The sequence below is a fragment of the Triticum aestivum genome, chromosome 4A, assembly GCF_018294505.1.
Source record: "Triticum aestivum cultivar Chinese Spring chromosome 4A, IWGSC CS RefSeq v2.1, whole genome shotgun sequence".
NCBI classification, from domain to species: Eukaryota; Viridiplantae; Streptophyta; class Magnoliopsida; order Poales; family Poaceae; genus Triticum; species Triticum aestivum.
The window spans coordinates 658,371,265-658,390,093 of NC_057803.1; the positions used below are offsets into that span (position 1 = coordinate 658,371,265).

General features: G+C 45.1%; 1 protein-coding gene and 1 pseudogene across 1 annotated transcript; both read left to right on the forward strand.

Moving 5' to 3' along the window:
• Positions 1 to 675: 675 nt before the first annotated feature.
• Positions 676 to 2,470, forward strand: LOC123082930 (peroxidase 1-like). Its single transcript, XM_044505122.1, has 3 exons — positions 676 to 900; positions 984 to 1,172; positions 1,790 to 2,470. Exons 1-3 carry the CDS (start codon positions 676 to 678, stop codon positions 2,468 to 2,470), a joined length of 1,095 nt encoding a protein of 364 aa, XP_044361057.1.
• Positions 2,471 to 7,138: 4,668 nt separating this feature from the next.
• Positions 7,139 to 8,820, forward strand: LOC123084206 (protein NRT1/ PTR FAMILY 2.11-like; annotated as a pseudogene).
• The last annotated feature ends 10,009 nt before the right edge of the window (positions 8,821 to 18,829 follow it).

An 18,829-nucleotide genomic window follows, 5' to 3' on the forward strand; every position in this document is an offset into this window, starting at 1 on the left:
AAAATACCGGTGCTCATCTCTGCTAATTTTGTGCTATTGTTTTGTGTAGTTTCGCTTGGCAAAAGACACCTTTGAGTTGGATGTCATTGTGCAGCACCGTGTTGGAGAAACTTAATAAAAGCGTTAAATTTCTTCCTAAGTTTCGGTTGACAGAATGTACTCCATATATGCAAACACATATGTTTCCTTCTGTAACTAAGTAACAACGTGTGAGTTAGTGCATAGAGTTGGTGCTAAAGTTACTTTGTTTCCGTTGCAGTATTTTCGGATCACCGTTAAGCGCGTGCTTACCATATGACTAGGCGTTCTCATTCGTTCGGTCCGATAATATATAAAGCTGGACGATATGGGGGAGAGCGAAACTGGGAATATGTAAACTGAAATGGTGCTTTCAGCCGCTACCAACGGAGTAGAACAACGTTATCTCCACCTCCAATAAATTGTAGCCTATGTCAACTATCTAACCGTTGACATTCGTTATCCCATCCTGCTCGTGGCACAACGCAGTAGTACGTAGTACACATGCAAGTACACAAAGCGCAAGCAGTACTTGAAAGTCGAAACTGAAATGGATAGAGACGGAAGCCATTTCAGAAGCCTAATATATATAGACAGGTGTGCGTGTGGTGTACTGCATTCCTTTTCAAGCTAATAACGGTCATAAGCTAGATAGAGATGGCGTCGGGATCAGCAGCTCTGGCTGTCGTCGCCGTGGCCGTGGCGGCTGCGCTCCTTGCCCTGTGTGGCTCGACGGAGGCCCACGCGCAGTTCGGGGCGTACAACAAGACGTGCCCACAGGCGGAGGACATCGTGTTCAAGGAGATGACCGCCGTCCTCGCCAAGTCGCCCGGCCTCGCCGGATCCATGCTCAGGCTCTTCTCCGTCGACTGCTTCGTCGGAGTAAGTCGAGCTCATAACCCAGCTATCTATCTACAGTTATGAGCTAGATAGGCGAGTCAAGTTCACAACTGTGCCTTGCGCAGGGTTGTGAGGGGTCGATACTTCTCGACTCGACGGCCAACAACACGGCAGAGAAGGACTCGCCGCTCAACAAGGGCCTCCGCGGCTACAACGTCATCGACTCCATCAAGGCGAAGCTCGAGGCGGCCTGCCCCGGCGTTGTCTCCTGCGCCGACGTCCTCGCCCTTGCTGCGCGTGACTCCGTGCGAATTGTACGTCGTCGTCTCAGCAAATAATTGTCTCCTTCGTATTCATCTTACAATGTTTTAAATAGCCCAAGTTATAGCCCCGCTAAAGGGCCCGGGAGCCAAATCGAATTGCACTTTCAACGCTGAATTGAGAATGACGGCAATAGCCCGCTATTTTGCGCTATAGCGCTAACTTTGAAGTCATTTAGCCTTCTGCATTGTTTTTTGTTCTTGTTTATCATATATATGACGCTTGGTTGTTGAATTAGGACACCTAATTGGTGCTAGGGTATTGATGTGTGAATATGTTTATATGTCAAGAGATAGCATATGCAATATAATCCCTCCGTCCCATAATATTGGATTATTTTCAAGCTAACCTCTGTCTCATAATACAAGATCATTTTTCAAGCTATGTTAGCTTCAAAAACGATCTTGTATTGTAGTTGGACGGAGGGAGTATCATATATGATGCCTGATTGTATACTTATTTTTTTTCATGATTTAAGAAAACACTAAATGAGGCTTATAGCTTCGATATAACTTTTCATAGCTTTTGGCCGCTAAATGGCATACTGTTATTTAAAACAATGGTCTCATCTGTATCTGATGCCATGTGGCTCATGCCTCACCTCTACTAGACCAAAGGCCCCTACATCCCGGTCCCGACGGGACGGGAGGACGGCAATAGATCGTCTGCCGCCGACGTCGCCCCCAACACCCCCAAGCCGGACGCCAGCATTACCGACCTCATCACCTTCTTCGGGAAGTTCAACCTCACTGCCAAGGACCTTGCCGTCCTCTCCGGTGCACACACCACCGGCAAGGCTCACTGCCCCGCCTTCTCCGCCCGCCTCTACAACTTCACCGCCAGCAACAACATCTCAGACCCCACGCTCGATGCCAACTACACGGCCACGCTCCGCGGCCAGTGTGCGGCCGGTGACCTCGCCACCCTCGTCGACCTCGACCCCAGCAGCGACACGACGTTCGACCTTGGCTACTACAGGGGCGTCGCGGCGAGCAGGGGCCTCCTCTCCACCGACGGCGCGCTGCTCCTCAACGAGGACACCAGGGCCTACGTGACGCGCCAGGCCAACGCCACCGCGCCCGCCGAGTTCTTCGCCGACTTCGCTGCGTCCTTCATCAACATGAGCAAGATCGGCGTGTTGTCGCACCATAAGGGCCAGATAAGGAGGCACTGCTCCGTTGTCAACCCTCTGTCCGCCTCCTCCCAGGCGCCCGTCACCATGGGCGCGCACGCCGCTGTGCTACTTGCCAGCTCTTTCGTCTCCATCGTCGCTCTGGCGCTTGTGCTCTAGCCAGCATGCAACTTGCATTCTGTGAAGTGTTTGGTTTGGGTTTTGATTTTATCTGTTGATTGCTTATTTGTCTCGATTGATTTGCACTGGTAAGGATGGATGCTATCATGTCAAGCTGAGCTTGCTGTTCCCTGATTTATGAATGTAAGTATATATTGCTGGTCGCAAGCTCTCCATGATGACCGTCATTATGGCACTTGTACCTGTTTTGAGTTTGATGGGTGTTGGAATTTAAGTTTGAGTTTGAATGAAGTTTAACTAGTTTTCAATCAGTTTTAACAAAGAAAAGGGTCAATTCTTTTTTTAAAGAAAAGGGTCATTTCTTATTGAAGCAGGCAAGACCTATAAGCATCAAAACCGTAAAACATATAGTCACATAGCATTGCAAACATCGTAAGGTCTAGATAGTCAAAATATTACCCGTTGTTAAGAAATATAAATGAAAATTGCATATCTATTAATTTGAATTTAAAGTCGGTTCTCTACGACCAACTTGGTCAAAGATCTTTATAATTTGTTGAGAACTCAACTTAGGTCTTCCCACATCATGTGTTCTTAACCTGACACTAGTAGAGAAATGGTTAGCCACAACTTTAATTATTGTCGCACCCACTTTCAATCCATGTCATCGCTATTTTTTTAAAATAATGATGGCATTGACATATTTGGTACCACTGGTAGGAAAACGACTTTACATGAGCCCCACTAGTCCCGGTTCCAACGGCTAGGGGGCCGGGCTTCATTAGTCCCGGTTCGTGTTGAACCTTTAGTACCGGTTCGTGACACGAACCAGGACTAAAGGGGTGGTGACAGGCTGGTGTCAGGCTAGGGCCCCACGAGCACATTTAGTAACGGTTCATGTCACAAACTGGGACTAGAGGTTCACCTTTAGTCCCCGTTTGTATAACCAACCGGGACTAAAGATACTCCTATATAAACTCTTCGTCCAGCTCGAACCTAAGCTCTATGTTTTCCCCTCCTCTCTGTTTTCTTCCCCTCTTGATCGAGCTCACCTCCATTTTTACCAAAATTTGTCAAGATTTGAGGGCACCCATTCATCCAAGTGTTCACAAAGGTTTGCAACTTTGTCCTTTCATCTCTCATTGCTAGATTAGCTCTTGCAATGCTCTATAAGTATAGTGATTTGTGAGTTTTAGTTTGGGAGTAATTATATGTGGTAGTTTATTTGATTTATATGCAATTTGAGCTCAGGCGCCGGAGAATAATTTATGCGCATATTACGTTTGCGAGAACATTCGCATTATGACGTCTGAAAGGACCAAAGATGATAAACAACATTGGGTACGTTTGCCAGGTATATATATATTTGAAATGAAAAAGAATTAAATGGAAAATCCAAAATTAAAAGGAAAAATAAACCCCTAAACCTTTTTTTAACACACCACAAGTTTGTGGGATAAGGTTAGACACAAGTTAGCTGTGGCGTGTGACTCCTATGCACGCCGTAGGTACTTATACTAGTGGTGGCGTGCTTCTTCTGGCACGCAACCACTAACATTTTCAGATGTATAAGTATTGGTAGCCTCCTTGTTCCTCAAACAATTTCAGTTCTCTGTCCACAAAAATCTTCTCCCTAGCTAGCTCCTCTCAATTTTGATCTTCCCCTAGTAGCCATGTGGCCGGTAAAGGACCAACCGGAGCTTGTAGAATCAACATGAGCCCCCTGTGCGAGCCCATATTGGCCGAGAGTGTCGAAAGATTGGGGATCCGCCATCTTCAACTATTTAATTTTGTTGAGTACTTAGAGCAAAAATTTAGAATGTAAATTAAAAATCAACCCAAAAATAAACTATATATAAAACATAATTAACATCTAAAATAAACAAATATATCAAAACATCAAAAGTAAAAATTTAAAACAAAAATAAATGAAACCTAAACAAAAATGAATTAAATTAAAAAAACAAATAGAATGTAAACAGAAAATTACCTAAAAATCTAGAATAAATAAACTATATATATTAAAAATATATATATAAATAAAATGTATAAAAATGAATTAATTTAAACTATATATAAAATGTCAATAAAATAGGAAATAAATATAATGTAAATAAAGTAAGTAAAATGTAAATAAAAATAAAGTAATAAAATAATATTGGGAAAAATAAACTATATATAAACATAATAAAAAGAACTATATTTAAAAAATGTAAAAATAGGGCCCCTTTTTAACTTAAATATCCCATGCTTTATCATCTAGATTATAGCATGTATCATAAACTTTGACAATAAAAGTTGGTGGTTCATGTACAGGCTCACTCAAATTAATATCATCCCCATCTTGAGTTTTCATGCGCACTTGCAATATTGTCGCCCTCAACCAAGTTTTCATTCCCACTCGCAGCATTCTCAACCCCATCTAAGTTTGCATTGGGTTATTCTTTAACAATGTCAATGGTTAAATTCAACTAGTTAACATTTCTAACACTAGTATTTGATTCTTGGTGTGGAGTTTAGTGAAATCGATGATTTTTTATGTTGTGAAAGGTTTTCCGGTACATTACAACATGTATCGGTTTGGTTATGTACATGTGGGCCACATGTTGCAATGATTTTGGGCATCACAGTTTGCAGTGGATGCTGCAAAGTTGTTCTCCCATTGTTCCAAACCTTGCCTTCTACGTTGGGTATGTTGTGGATGCTTTTTTTCGTTGTACGATTTGTTTCAAGCAATGGTGGTCTGTTGCATACATAAAAGATCGTGTATGGATAAAAATATTGCAAGGCGGATGGATGAGCAAAACCATCGCTGATTGGACCCAGCAGAAACTAAGATTTCTACAATGAAACTACACACCTACTGCAGATGCCGTTGGTGCCCATGATTTGTTGCAAGATAGGTAGTGTTATGTAGCAGTGTTCCTAATTTGCTACATCTAGCGATTGACATTAATTGACTAATTAGTTAATTAATCACACACGCACACACTTTTCTTGTGACTAATTCCCTTGATAGGGCATTGAGTGCACAACGCTAGTGAGTGATGCACAGTGGGCATGGACATGTAGACGCCTTACCAATATAAACTGCAGCTGCCCCGCTCGGCCCAAGCCCCTCTACTCATGGTTTGTTTCGTTTGAACTAATGATAATCGACGTGGGGTGCTTCTCATTCACACGCAGGCATTCACGCACGCACAAACATGCATGTAGAAACCGTCACCCGCACATTTTTATGAAGCAAATTATGAGCCCCAATTATTTGCCTCCAGGCTCCAGCTATGTCTATGGCTCCACAAAATCAGATGGAGGACTTCACTCAGGCTGTTCCTTTCACATTTATGTACCGTAGGTTACACTGTGTGAGAGAGGGTGAGAGGGAGAGGCTCCGCGTGTGTTATATTTGTGAAATTGTTTATGCAAAATATAACACTTGGTGCTTCCTCAGTGAAAATACAAAGTTGAGTGCCATTAAAATGTAAAAATTGCAGACAAACAATCAAAGGACAAGAACTGTATATGTAATGTTTTTGTATTTTTAAAAAATTATCTAATAAGCTTAGATACTACTCCCTCCGTTCCTAAATATTTGTCTTTCTAGAGATTTTAACAAGTGACTACATACAAAGCAAAATGAGTGAATCTATACTCTAAAATATGTCTACATACATCCATATGTTGTATTCATTTGAAATGTCTAGAAAGACAAATATTTAGGAACGGAGGGAGTAATTCATAATTGTCCATGCATTGCAATGGATGCACAATTTTTTTTTGTATGCAATCAAAATAAATTACTTGCCATTTTATTGTCAACTTGATTACGTTCCAATAATATAATTTAAATTATAGTTGCCGGTACTTATTGGATTAGCAAAGAAAGCATGATTTCCTTTGCTAAGCCAATGAGACATGGGCTGCTGGGAGCTGGTTTCAAGAAAAGAAGAGGAAAAATTCATAAGACCGAAACGGAGGTGGGGGGGAGGATGGACGAAAGAAACAAACACTCTTATTTTTAGGTAGGAGAGAAAAGAAAGCCCAGTGGAAAAATAGACAAAACCGAAACCGAAGGCGGGGTGGGGAGGGAGGGCGAAAAAGAACAAACGAAACCTTACTTGGTTTTTCGGCAGGAATGACAAGAAAACCCAATGAAAAAATCGAGAAAACCAGAAACGAAGGTGAGTTGGGGAGAGATGATGAAAAAGAAACGTAAGATGGAACCTTTAGATTTTAGGCAGGAGAAATGAATGCAGTGACATGTTAGGCTCTTTCCCTCCCTTCTAGACGGTGATGTTTGGTTACGAGTTTTCTGTTTTCTGTAGTGATATTGTAGACTCAAGCAGGAAGTTTATATTTATCTACTGGAAATTTATTGGTAATTATTTTATATCATTAATAATTTTTATGCTGGCCATATTTGGCAAGTTTTCTAAGCTTATTAGAGTAAAAGCAAGTCTTAGAGCAAAGCAAACCCTTCATGCTCAAATTCCACAAAATATAGTGACAAACGTTTGATGCAACTTGGACAAACCTTGGAAAATAGCGACTAGCTTCTAATAAAAAATTAATCAATTAAATTTTATTTATGGATTTAATTTTGAAAGTAAGTAGCTTGTAATGAGATTGATAGATTACCTAGCTACACAATATTTTGGGATTTGATTGGGGTCATGCAATTATGTAATAAAGAAATGAAATGAACTTTTTGTTGCAGGGAACGAGACGTTCGAGAAGCTTGGCACGATCGGGACGTTGTCCAACATACCTGACTACTGTGTATCACATGCAGAGCGTCAACGCCGCCACCCTCCTCAACGTCTTCTCTGACACCAGCAACCTCGCCACCGTCCTCGGCGCCTTCGTCAGCGACACCTACCTAGGCCGCTACACCACCATTGCCATCTCCATCGTCGCCTCCTTCCTCGGCATGCTCCTGCTCACCCTCACCGCCGCCCTCCCCTCCCTCCACCCTCCCACCTGCAACGCATCCAAAAGGGCAACCATGTCAGGGCCATCCGCCTCCCACTTCGCAGCTCTCATGGCCTCCTTCTTCTTCTTGGTCGTCGGCGCCAGCGGCGTTCGACCCTGCAGCCTTGCCTTTGGGGCAGACCAGTTTGACCCGCGCACCGCGGACGGACGGCGCGGCATCGCCAGCTTCTTCAACTGGTACTACTTTACTTTCACCATCGCCATCATGCTCTCTGCCACCGCCATCATCTACCTCCAGAGCAACGTCAACTGGGCGCTGGGGCTAGCCGTCCCCGCCGTGCTCATGGGCATCTCATGTGCCGTCCTCTTCATCGGAACGCATCTCTATGTTCGTGTCCGCCCCGAGGGCAGCCCCTTAACTAGTTTTGCACAAGTCCTCGTCGCCGCCATCCGCAAGCGCCACCTCCGGCGAGCTCGTAGCATCGCCGAGTTGTTCGACCCACCGCACCGAAGCAAGCTCGTCTCCAAGCTGGCCTACACCAACCAGTTCACTTGCCTCGACAAGGCGGCCATGCGGACCTCTGAGGACGCGCTCTACTCTGACGAGAAGACGCCGGTGAACCCATGGAAGTTGTGCACGATACAACAGCTGGAGGAGGTGAAGTGCCTAGCGCGCATCATCCCGGTGGCCGGTGTGGTCGTCGGGGATCGTCTACTTCGTGGTGCTCACCCAGCTAGGCACCTACGTCGTACTCCAAGCAGCACAGACCGACCGTCGGATCAGCAGCGCCAACAGCTTCCAGATCCCGCAGGGCTCCTTCATCGTCTTCTCCATGCTCTCCCTCACGCTGTGGATACCCGTGTACGACCGGCTGGTGGTGCCGGCACTCCGCTGCTTCACCAAGCATGAGGGCGGCATCACCCTGCTCCAGCGCATAGGCGTCGGGCTGGCGCTTTCTGTCGCGACGATGCTGGTGTCAGCGGCCCTGGAGCACCGGCGGCGGCGCCGCACCACCATGATGCCGTGCCTCTGGCTGGTGCCACAACTGCTGCTGGCGGGCTTCTCGGAGGCGTTCGCCGGCATCGGGCAGCTCGAGTTCTTCTACCGGCGGTTCCCGGAGAACATGTGGAGCGTGGCGGGTGCCCTCTACTGCCTGGGGTTCGCCCTGGCGAGCTACGCGAGCGGGGTCATGGTCACCTTGGTGCACCAGGCGACGAGGGGATGTGACGGGCGGCCGGACTGGCTGGTACAGGACCTGGACCAGGGGAGGGTCGACCTTTTCTACCTCGTCACAGCCGCAATCGCCGCCGTTAACCTCGTATATTTCATTGTCGGCGCGCGCTGGTACAGGTCCAAGGAGTCTGATGACGACAATGACGGTTCACACGCCAACGTCGATGGCATCGAGCTCGTCGACGGCAGCCCGAAGAAGTCCGTGAGTGCGGCGCCGGTTTAGCCTAGCTAGTTCGGCCGTGATGCATGGATTGGTAGATTATATAAGGGTGTGGCTAGGTCTCAATCGATTAAGATTTAACCAAATATCATTCAAGTGATGTAATATATAAGAAAGAAAAAGAAAAATGAAGAAAAAATTGTACAAATTTCCATGCAAGATCTAGTCTAGGGGATATAGCCTAACTTGTTTTTGCAGGGAATGTTGTGATGTGATATGGTCAAGACGTGATGCTATATTTTGTTGTATGAGATGATCATGTTTTGTAACCGAAGTTATCGGCAACTGGCAGGAGCCATATGGTTGTCGCTTTATTGTATGAAATGCAAACGCCCTATAATTGCTTTACTTTATCACTAAGCGGTAGCGATAGTCGTAGAAGCAATAGTTGGCGAGACGACAACGATGCTACGATGGAGATCAAGGTGTCGCGTCGGTGACGATGGTGATCATGATGGTGCTTCGGAGATGGAGATCACAAGCACAAGATGATGATGGCCATATCATATCACTTATATTGATTGCATGTGATGTTTATCCTTTATGCATCTTATCTTGCTTTGATTGACGGTAGCATTTTAAGATGATCTCTCACTAAAATTATCAAGAAGTGTTCCCCCTGAGTATGCACCGTTGCCAAAGTTCGTCGTGCCCAGACACCATGTGATGATCGGGTGTGATAAGTTCTACGTCCATCTACAACGGGTGCAAGCCAGTTTTGCACACGCAGAATACTCAGGTTAAACTTGACGAGCCTAGCACATGCAGATATGGCCTCGGAACACGGAGACCGAAAGGTCGAGCGTGAATCATATAGTAGATATGATCAACATAGTGATGTTCACCATTGAAAACTACTCCATCTCACGTGATGATCGGTTATGGTTTAGTTGATTTGGATCACATGATCACTTAGATGACTAGAGAGATGTCTATCTAAGTGGGAGTTCTTAAGTAATATGATTAATTGAACTTAAATTTATCATGAACTTAGTACCTGATAGTATTTTGCTTATCTATGTTTGTTCTAGATAGATGGCTCGTGCTGTTGTTCCGTTGAATTTTAATGCGTTCCTTGAGAAAGCAAAGTTGAAAGATGATGGTAGCAATTACACGGACTGGGTCCGTAACCTAAGGATTATCCTCATTGCTGCACAGAAAAGTTACGTCCTGAAAGCACCGCTGGGTGCCAGGCCTGCTGCTGATGCAACTAACGACGTTAAGAACATCTGGCAGAGCAAAGCTGATGACTACTCTATAGTTCAGTGTGCCATGCTTTACGGCTTAGAACCGGGTCTTCAACGATGTTTTGAACGTCATGGAGCATATAAGATGTTCCAGGAGTTGAAGTTAATATTTCAAGCAAATGCCCGGATTGAGAGATATGAAGTCTCCAATAAGTTCTACAGCTGCAAGATGGAGGAGAATAGTTCTGTCAGTGAGCATATACTCAAAATGTCTGGGTATAATAATCACTTGATTCAACTGGGAGTTAATCTTCCGGATGATAGCGTCATTGACAGAATTCTCCAATCACTTCCACCAAGCTACAAGAGCTTTGTGATGAACTATAATATGCAAGGGATGAACAAGACTATTCCCGAGCTCTTCGCAATGCTAAAAGATGCGGAGGTAGAAATCAAGAAGGAGCATCAAGTGTTGATGGTCAACAAGACCACTAGTTTCAAGAAAAAGGGCAAAGGGAAGAAGAAGGGGAACTTCAAGAAGAACAGCAAGCAAGTTGCTGCTCAAGAGAAGAAACCCAAGTCTGGACCTAAGCCTGAAACTGAGTGCTTCTACTGCAAGCAGACTGGTCACTGGAAGCGGAACTGCCCCAAGTATTTGGCGGATAAGAAGGATGGCAAAGTAAACAAAGGTATATGTGATATACATGTTATTGATGTGTATCTAACTAGAGCTCGTAGTAGCACCTAGGTATTTGATACTGGTTCTGTTGCTAATATTTGCAACTCGAAACAGGGACTACGGAATAAGCGAGCACTGGCCAAGGACGAGGTGACGATGCGCGTGGGAAACGGTTCCAAAGTCGATGTGATCGCGGTCGGCACGCTACCTCTACATCTACCTTCGGGATTAGTTTTAGACCTGAATAAATGTTATTTGGTGCCAGCGTTGAGCATGAACATTATATCTAGATCTTGTTTGATGCGAGACGGTTATTCATTTAAATCGGAGAATAATGGTTGTTCTATTTATATGAGTAATATCTTTTATGGTCATGCGCCCTTGAAGAGTGGTCTATTTTTATTAAATCTCGATAGTAGTGATACACATATTCATAGTGTTGAAACCAAAAGATGCAGAGTTGATAATGATAGTGCAACTTATTTGTGGCACTGCCGTTTGGGTCATATCGGTGTAAAGCGCATGAAGAAACTCCATACTGATGGACTTTTGGAATCACTTGATTATGAATCACTTGGTACTTGCGAACCGTGCCTTATGGGCAAGATGACTAAAACGCCGTTCTCCGGAACTATGGAGCGAGCAACTGATTTGTTGGAAATCATACATACTGATGTTTGTGGCCCAATGAATGTTGAGGCTCGCGGCGGGTATCGTTATTTTCTCACCTTCAAAGATGATTTGAGCATATATGGGTATATCTACTTGATGAAACACAAGTCTGAAACATTTAAAAAGTTCAAAGAATTTCAAAGTGAAGTGGAAAATCATCATAACAAGAAAATAAAGTTCCTACGATCTGATCGTGGAGGAGAGTATTTGAGTTATGAGTTTGGCCTACACTTGAAACAATGTGGAATAGTTTCGCAACTCACGCCACCTGGAACACCACAACGAAATGGTGTGTCCGAACGTTCTAATCGTACTTTACTTGATATGGTGCGATCTATGATGTCTCTTACTGATTTACCGCTATCGTTTTGGGGTTATGCTTTAGAGACGGCCGCATTCACGTTAAATAGGGCACCATCAAAATCCTTGAGACGACGCCTTATGAACTGTGGTTTGGCAAGAAACCAAAGTTGTCATTTCTTAAAGTTTGGGGCTGCGATGCTTATGTGAAGAAACTTCAACCAGATAAGCTCGAACCTAAATCGGAGAAATGTGTCTTCATAGGATACCCAAAAGAGACTGTTGGGTACACCTTCTATCACAGATCTGAAGGCAAGACTTTCGTTGCTAAGAATGGATCCTTTCTGGAGAAGGAGTTTCTCTCGAAAGAAGTGAGTGGGAGGAAAGTAGAACTTGATGAGATAACTATATCTACTCCCTTGTTGGAAAGTAGTTCATCACAAGAACCGGTTCCTGTGACAACTACACCAACTAGTGAGGAAGCTAATGATATTGATCATGAAACTTCAGATCAAGTTTCTACTGAACCTCATAGGTCTACCAGAGTAAGATCCGCACCAGAGTGGTACGGTAATCCTATTTTGGAAGTCATGTTACTTGACCATGATGAACCTACAAACTATGAGGAAGCGATGATGAGCCCAGATTACGCAAAATGGCTAGAGGCCATGAGATCTGAGATGGGATCCATGTATGAAAACAAAGTATGGACTTTGGTTGACTTGCCCGATGATGGGCAAGCCATTGAGAATAAATGGATCTTTAAGAAGAAGACTGACGCTGATGGTAATGTAACTGTCTATAAAGCTCGACTTGTTGCGAAAGGTTTTCGACAAGTTCAAGGGGTTGACTACGATGAGACTTTCTCACCCGTAGCGATGCTTAAGTCTGTCCGAATCATGTTAGCTATTGCTGCATTTCATGATTATGAAATTTGGCAAATGGATGTCAAGACTGCATTCTTGAATGGATTTCTAGAAGAAGAGTTGTATATGATGCAGCCGGAAGGTTTTGTTGATCCAAAAGGTGCTGACAAAGTGTGCAAGCTCCAGCGTTCCATTTATGGACTGGTGCAAGCATCTCGGAGTTGGAATAAACGCTTTGATAGTGTGATCAAAGCATATGGTTTTATACAGACTTTTGGAGAAGTCTGTATTTACAAGAAAGTGAGTGGGAGCTCTGTAGCATTTCTAATTTTATATGTAGATGACATATTATTAATTGGAAATGATATAGAATTTCTGGATAGCATAAAAGAATACTTGAATAAAAGTTTTTCAATGAAAGACCTCGGTGAAGCTGCCTACATATTGGGCATCAAGATCTATAGAGATAGATCAAGACGCTTAATAGGACTTTCACAAAGCACATACCTTGACAAAATTTTGAAAAAGTTCAAAATGGATCAGGCAAAGAAAGGATTCTTGCCTGTGCTACAAGGTGTGAAGTTGAGTCAAACTCAATGCCCGACCACAGCAGAAGATAGAGAGAAAATGAAAAATGTTCCCTATGCTTCAGCCATAGGCTCTATCATGTATGCAATGCTGTGTACCAGACCTGACGTATGCTTAACAATAAGCTTGGCAGGAAGGTACCAAAGTAATCCAGGAGTGGATCACTGGACAGCGGTCAAGAACATCCTGAAATACCTGAAAAGGACTAAGGATATGTTTCTCGTATATGGAGGTGACAAAGAGCTAGTCGTAAACGGTTACGTCGATGCAAGCTTTGACACTGATCCGGATGATTCTAAATCGCAAACCGGATACGTGTTTTTATTAAGCGGTGGAGCTGTAAGTTGGTGCAGTTCTAAACAAAGCGTCGTAGCGGGATCTACATGTGAAGCGGAGTACATAGCTGCTTCGGAAGCAGCAAATGAAGGAGTCTGGATGAAGGAGTTCATTTCCGATCTAGGTGTCATACCTAGTGCATCGGGACCAATGAAGATCTTCTGTGACAATACTGGTGCAATTGCCTTGGCAAAGGAATTCAGATTTCACAAGAGGACCAAGCACATCAAGAGACGCTTCAATTCCATTCGGGACCAAGTCCAAGTGGGAGACATAGAGATTTGCAAGATACATACGGATCTGAATGTTGCAGACCCGTTGACTAAGCCTCTCTCACGAGCAAAACATGATCAACACCAAGACTCCATGGGTGTTAGAATCATTACTATGTAATCTAGATTATTGACTCTAGTGCAAGTGGGAGACTGAAGGAAATATGCCCTAGAGGCAATAATAAAGTTATTATTTATTTCCTCATATCATGATAAATGTTTATTATTCATGCTAGAATTGTATTAACCGGAAACATGATACATGTGTGAATACATAGACAAACATATAGTCACTAGTATGCCTCTACTTGACTAGCTCATTAATCAAAGATGGTTATGTTTCCTAACCATAGACATGTGTTGTCATTTGATTAATGGGATCACATCATTAGGATAATGATGTGATTGACATGACCCATTCCGTTAACCTAGCACTTGATCGTTTAGTATATTGCTATTGCTTTCTTCATGACTTATACAAAGTTCCTGCAACTATGAGATTGTGCAACTCCCGTTTACCGGAAGAACACTTTGTGTGCTACCAAACGTCACAACGTAACTGGGTGATTATAAAGGTGCTCTACAGGTGTTTCCGAAGGTACATGTTGGGTTGGCATAAATCGAGATTAGGTTTTGTCACTCCGATTGTCGGAGAGGTATCTCTGGGCCCTCTCGGTAATACTCATCACCTAAGCCTTGCAAGCATTATAACTAATGAGTTAGTTATAAGATGATGTGTTACAGAACGAGTAAAGAGACTTGCCGGTAACGAGATTGAACTAGGTATTGGATACCGACGATCAAATCTCGGGCAAGTAACATACCGATGACAAAGGGAACAACGTATGTTGTTATGCGATTTGACCGATAAAGATCTTCGTAGAATATGTAGGAACCAATATGGGCATCCAGGTCCCGCTATTGGTTATTGACTGAGAATGGTTCTAGGTCATGTCTACATAGTTCTCGAACCCGTAGGGTCCGCACACTTAAAGTTACGATGACAGTTTTATTATGAGTTTATAAGTTTTGATGTACCGAAGTTTGTTCGGAGTCCCGGATGTGACCACGGACATGACGAGGAGTCTCGAAATGGTCGAGACATAAAGATTGATATATTGGAAGCCTATGTTTGGACATCGGAAAGGTTCCGGGTGAAATCGGGATTTTACCGGAACACCGGGGGGTTACCGGAACCCTCCCGGGGGTTAATGGGCCTTAGTGGGCCATGAGGGAGAAGAGGAGGGCCGGCCAGGGCAGGCCGCGCGCCCCCTCCCCCCCTAGTCCTTATAGGACAAGGAAGGGGGGGCGGCGCCCCCCTTTCCTCTTTCCCCTCCCCCCTTTCCTTCTCCACCAAGGCAAGAGGTGGGAGTAGGACTCCTCCAGGCGCACCCCAAGGGGGCCGGCCGCACCTCCCCCTCCCTCCTTTATATACGGGGGCAAGGGGACACCCCATAACACACAAGTTGATCTACGGATCGTTCCTTAGCCGTGTGCGGTGCCCCCCTCCACCATATTCCACCTCGGTCATATCGTCGCGGAGTTTAGGCGAAGCCCTGCGCAGGTAGAACATCATCATCGTCACCACGCCGTCGTGCTGACGGAACTCATCCCCGAAGCTTTGCTGGATCGGAGCCCGGGGATCGTCATCGAGCTGAACGTGTGCTGAACTCGGAGGGGCCGTACGTTCGGTGCTTGGATCGGTCGGATCGTGAAGACGTACGACTACATAAACCGCGTTGTCATAACGCTTCCGCTTACGGTCTATGAGGGTACGTGGACAACACTCTCCCCTCTCGTTGCTATGTCATCACCATGATCTTGCGTGTACGTAGGAAATTTCTTGAAATTACTACGTTCCCCAACAAACTGATCCCTTACAAAGTAGCGCATAAACTAAGGTTTAAGATTATGTCACTCTACCAACCCATCATCTAATAACTACTCCACGATGCATTCTCTTAGGCCCGAATATGTTGAAGTGTCATGTAGTCGACATTCACATGACACCACTAAGGGAATCACAACATACATATCATCAAAATATTAAACACATATCAAGTTCACCTGATTATTTGCAACAAGATTTCTTCCATGACCTCAAGAACAAAAGTAACTATTCACAAATGATAAACATGCTCAAGATCAGAGGGGTATTAAATATAATAATGAATCTGAACATATAATCTTCCACCAAATAAACCATATAGTAATCAATTACAAGATGTAGTTGACACTACTAGTCACGCATAGGTACCAATCTGAGGTTTCAGTACAAAGATTGAACACAAGAGATGAACTAGGGGTTTGAGAGGAGATGGTGCTGTTGAAGATGATGAAGATTAGCCTCTCAAAAATGAGAGGGTTGTTGGTGATGACGATGACGATGATTTCCCCCTCCGGGAGGGAAGTTCCCCCGACGGAATTGCTCCGCCGGAGGACAAAAGTGCTCCTGCCCAAGCTCCACCTCGAGACGGCGGCGCTCCGTCCCGAAAGTCCTGTCCTTATTTTTTCTGTAGGTCAAAATGACTTATATACCAAAAAAGGGGCACCGGAGGTGGGCCGAGAAGGGCACAACCCACAAGGGCGCGCTTCGGGGGCCTGGCGCGTCCAGGTGGGTTGTGCCCACCTGGTGGGCCACCTCTGGTGGTTATTTGCTGCATTATTCATCATATATTCTAAAACTATTCTCCGTAAATTTTCAGCTTATTTGAAGATGTGCAGAATATGTGGTCTGACATAGCTTTTTCAGGTCAAGAATTCCAGCTGCCGGTATTTTCCTTTTTTGTGAAAACCTTGCATATTATGAGAGAAAATGCATTAGAATTACTCCATAAAGCATTATTATGCATAAAAATATTATATATAACAGTAGGAAAACATGATACAAAATGGACGTATCAAATACTTACCTCTGCTATGCTGGATCATACTCTCCTCTTCGGGGAAAACTAACGCGGATCACAAGTAGTAGGAAGAAATTCTGGCGCCGTTGCCGGGGAGACATCATCAACATCTATCAGGTTAGAGGGGGTTTGGTATTAGAGATAAGAGGGAAATGAGCGGCCCAAGAACAGTATTATACCGAAAATGCCTAACGATTTAACATGCAGTAGTGCCGCTATAATTTATCAGCTCAGATACCAAACGACCTCCGAATGTGACGACATTTGACAGGTTGTCTACCTACCATATAACAAGTCCGAGCGCCAACTTTCAACGAATTTCGAGAATGTTTTATTCTCACTTAGAAAAAAATTATTTAATGATGCCACGGGCGTGAGCGAGTATGATTGGGCTTGAGACGATCAGCAAAGACAACTAAGAGAAGCGGCAACTACAAATAGATGGAAGTTTTGAAAAATGACGCCAACAAAGTGTGGATGCAACGCAAATGATGCTATAATGCATGCAACGAGCAAATAATTAACGTGGTTATCCCGCAAAACATGGAAGACATCTGGAACGTCGGTCTCGGGTTGTTAGAACCTTCTCTCCCCCACCGGCCGGCTTGTGCTCATCAACGCGGTCCTCGACGCCATCCCCACCTACGCCATGGCTTCCATATGAACGATGTGAGAAGTCAAGACTTTGGTCGTCGGTCTTGGCAGGACCACCATCGGGTTGGGTGCAGTACTGCTCTGCTACAGCAACAGAGCAGCGAGCCAGCCAAACTGAGATACAGTATAGACAGACACTGAAATGAATGATGCAATTAGTTGTCATCGTGCCGAATTATCATCTTATCTTTTTTTAGCAATCATAATACTGAGTTTAACTGGCCTGAAAATATGGCAGCACACGTTTTTATTTTTATTTTTTGTCAAGACTTTTTTAAAGAAAAGAAAAGTATGTTTTCCGTCCCTCAAATTCCTCAAAAGTATAGGCTTGAATTTGTTCCTTGTTTTAAATTTACTGTTCATCAATCAAACCTGGTCAAACCCCAGTCAACATGCTTAAAATCTGGCTTTTGACCAAACTTATCCGGTTTTAAGACTTGAAGGATCAAATATATATCAAAAAAATTTGAGGGACCAACTCTATATTTTTGGGAAACTTGAGGGACCAAAAACATGTTTTTCTCAAAAAAGAATAACCCCGGTCTCTGCATCAAGTGATGCACACAACCATCTTTTCGTGAAGACGGCGGTACATAATTTCTGCATTGTTCGCCGGCACAGGGTACCTGCTTGTATCGGCATAGTAAATTGTTAACGTAGTTAAAAAGATTCACCGGTGTTCTTTCCATTTCACACCGGACAAAAGAAGCTTCAAGGAAATTACCTTGCATTGGAGTGTGCTTGTGACTTGTGAGAAAGCAAGACGTTGGTCAATCTTCTCACATTCACCAAAGTCTTGAAGAAGCTCCATTCATCGGTCTTTTACATTCGTCAACCCTTCCACATACCATTAGAGCATCTCCCAACAGGCGCGTCAAAGGCGCGTCCGCGCGGTAAAGTTAGGTTTTAGCGCACGCCGGCTGATTCCGCGCGCTCCAGCGGTGGCGGAAACTTACCGCGCTCGGGAAGCGTTTGCGCGCGCGCGGGAGAAAGGGGCACGCGGCGCGGTAGATTTAGCGTGCCGCTTACCACGCGCCTATAAATTGCCGCGCTCGCCACGCGCACAACACACAGCCACGCGCCCTCTCCTCGCAACCTCGCCGCCTCGCCACCACCGCGCCACCATGCCGCCGGGGTGCTTCGGGCTATCGCGGTGTCCGCGAGCGCCCCAACGGCTGGTACTCCGCCGAGATACGATCCGGCGACGCCCGGCTCGGCCTCGGGACGTTCCGGAGCGCGCAAGAGGCGGCCCGCGCGTACGACGCGGCGGCGTGGCGCTTGGACAGGCCCCGATCGCAGATGAACTTCCGGGACGTCTTCACGCGCGAGCAGGCGCAGCGCGTCGCCCCTCCGCCGCGTCTCATCACCGACATGGACCGTGTCGACCACGCTCGGCTGCAGTGCCGCCTCCTCGTCGCCGAGGAGGACGAGCGAGCCATGGCGGAGTGGCGCCGTCGCCACCCGGAGGACGTCGCCGACGAGCATGCCTACTGGGCGGAGAGGACGGCAAGGCGCCGCGCGGAGCGGGCTGACCGGCGTCAGCGGAAGGTAT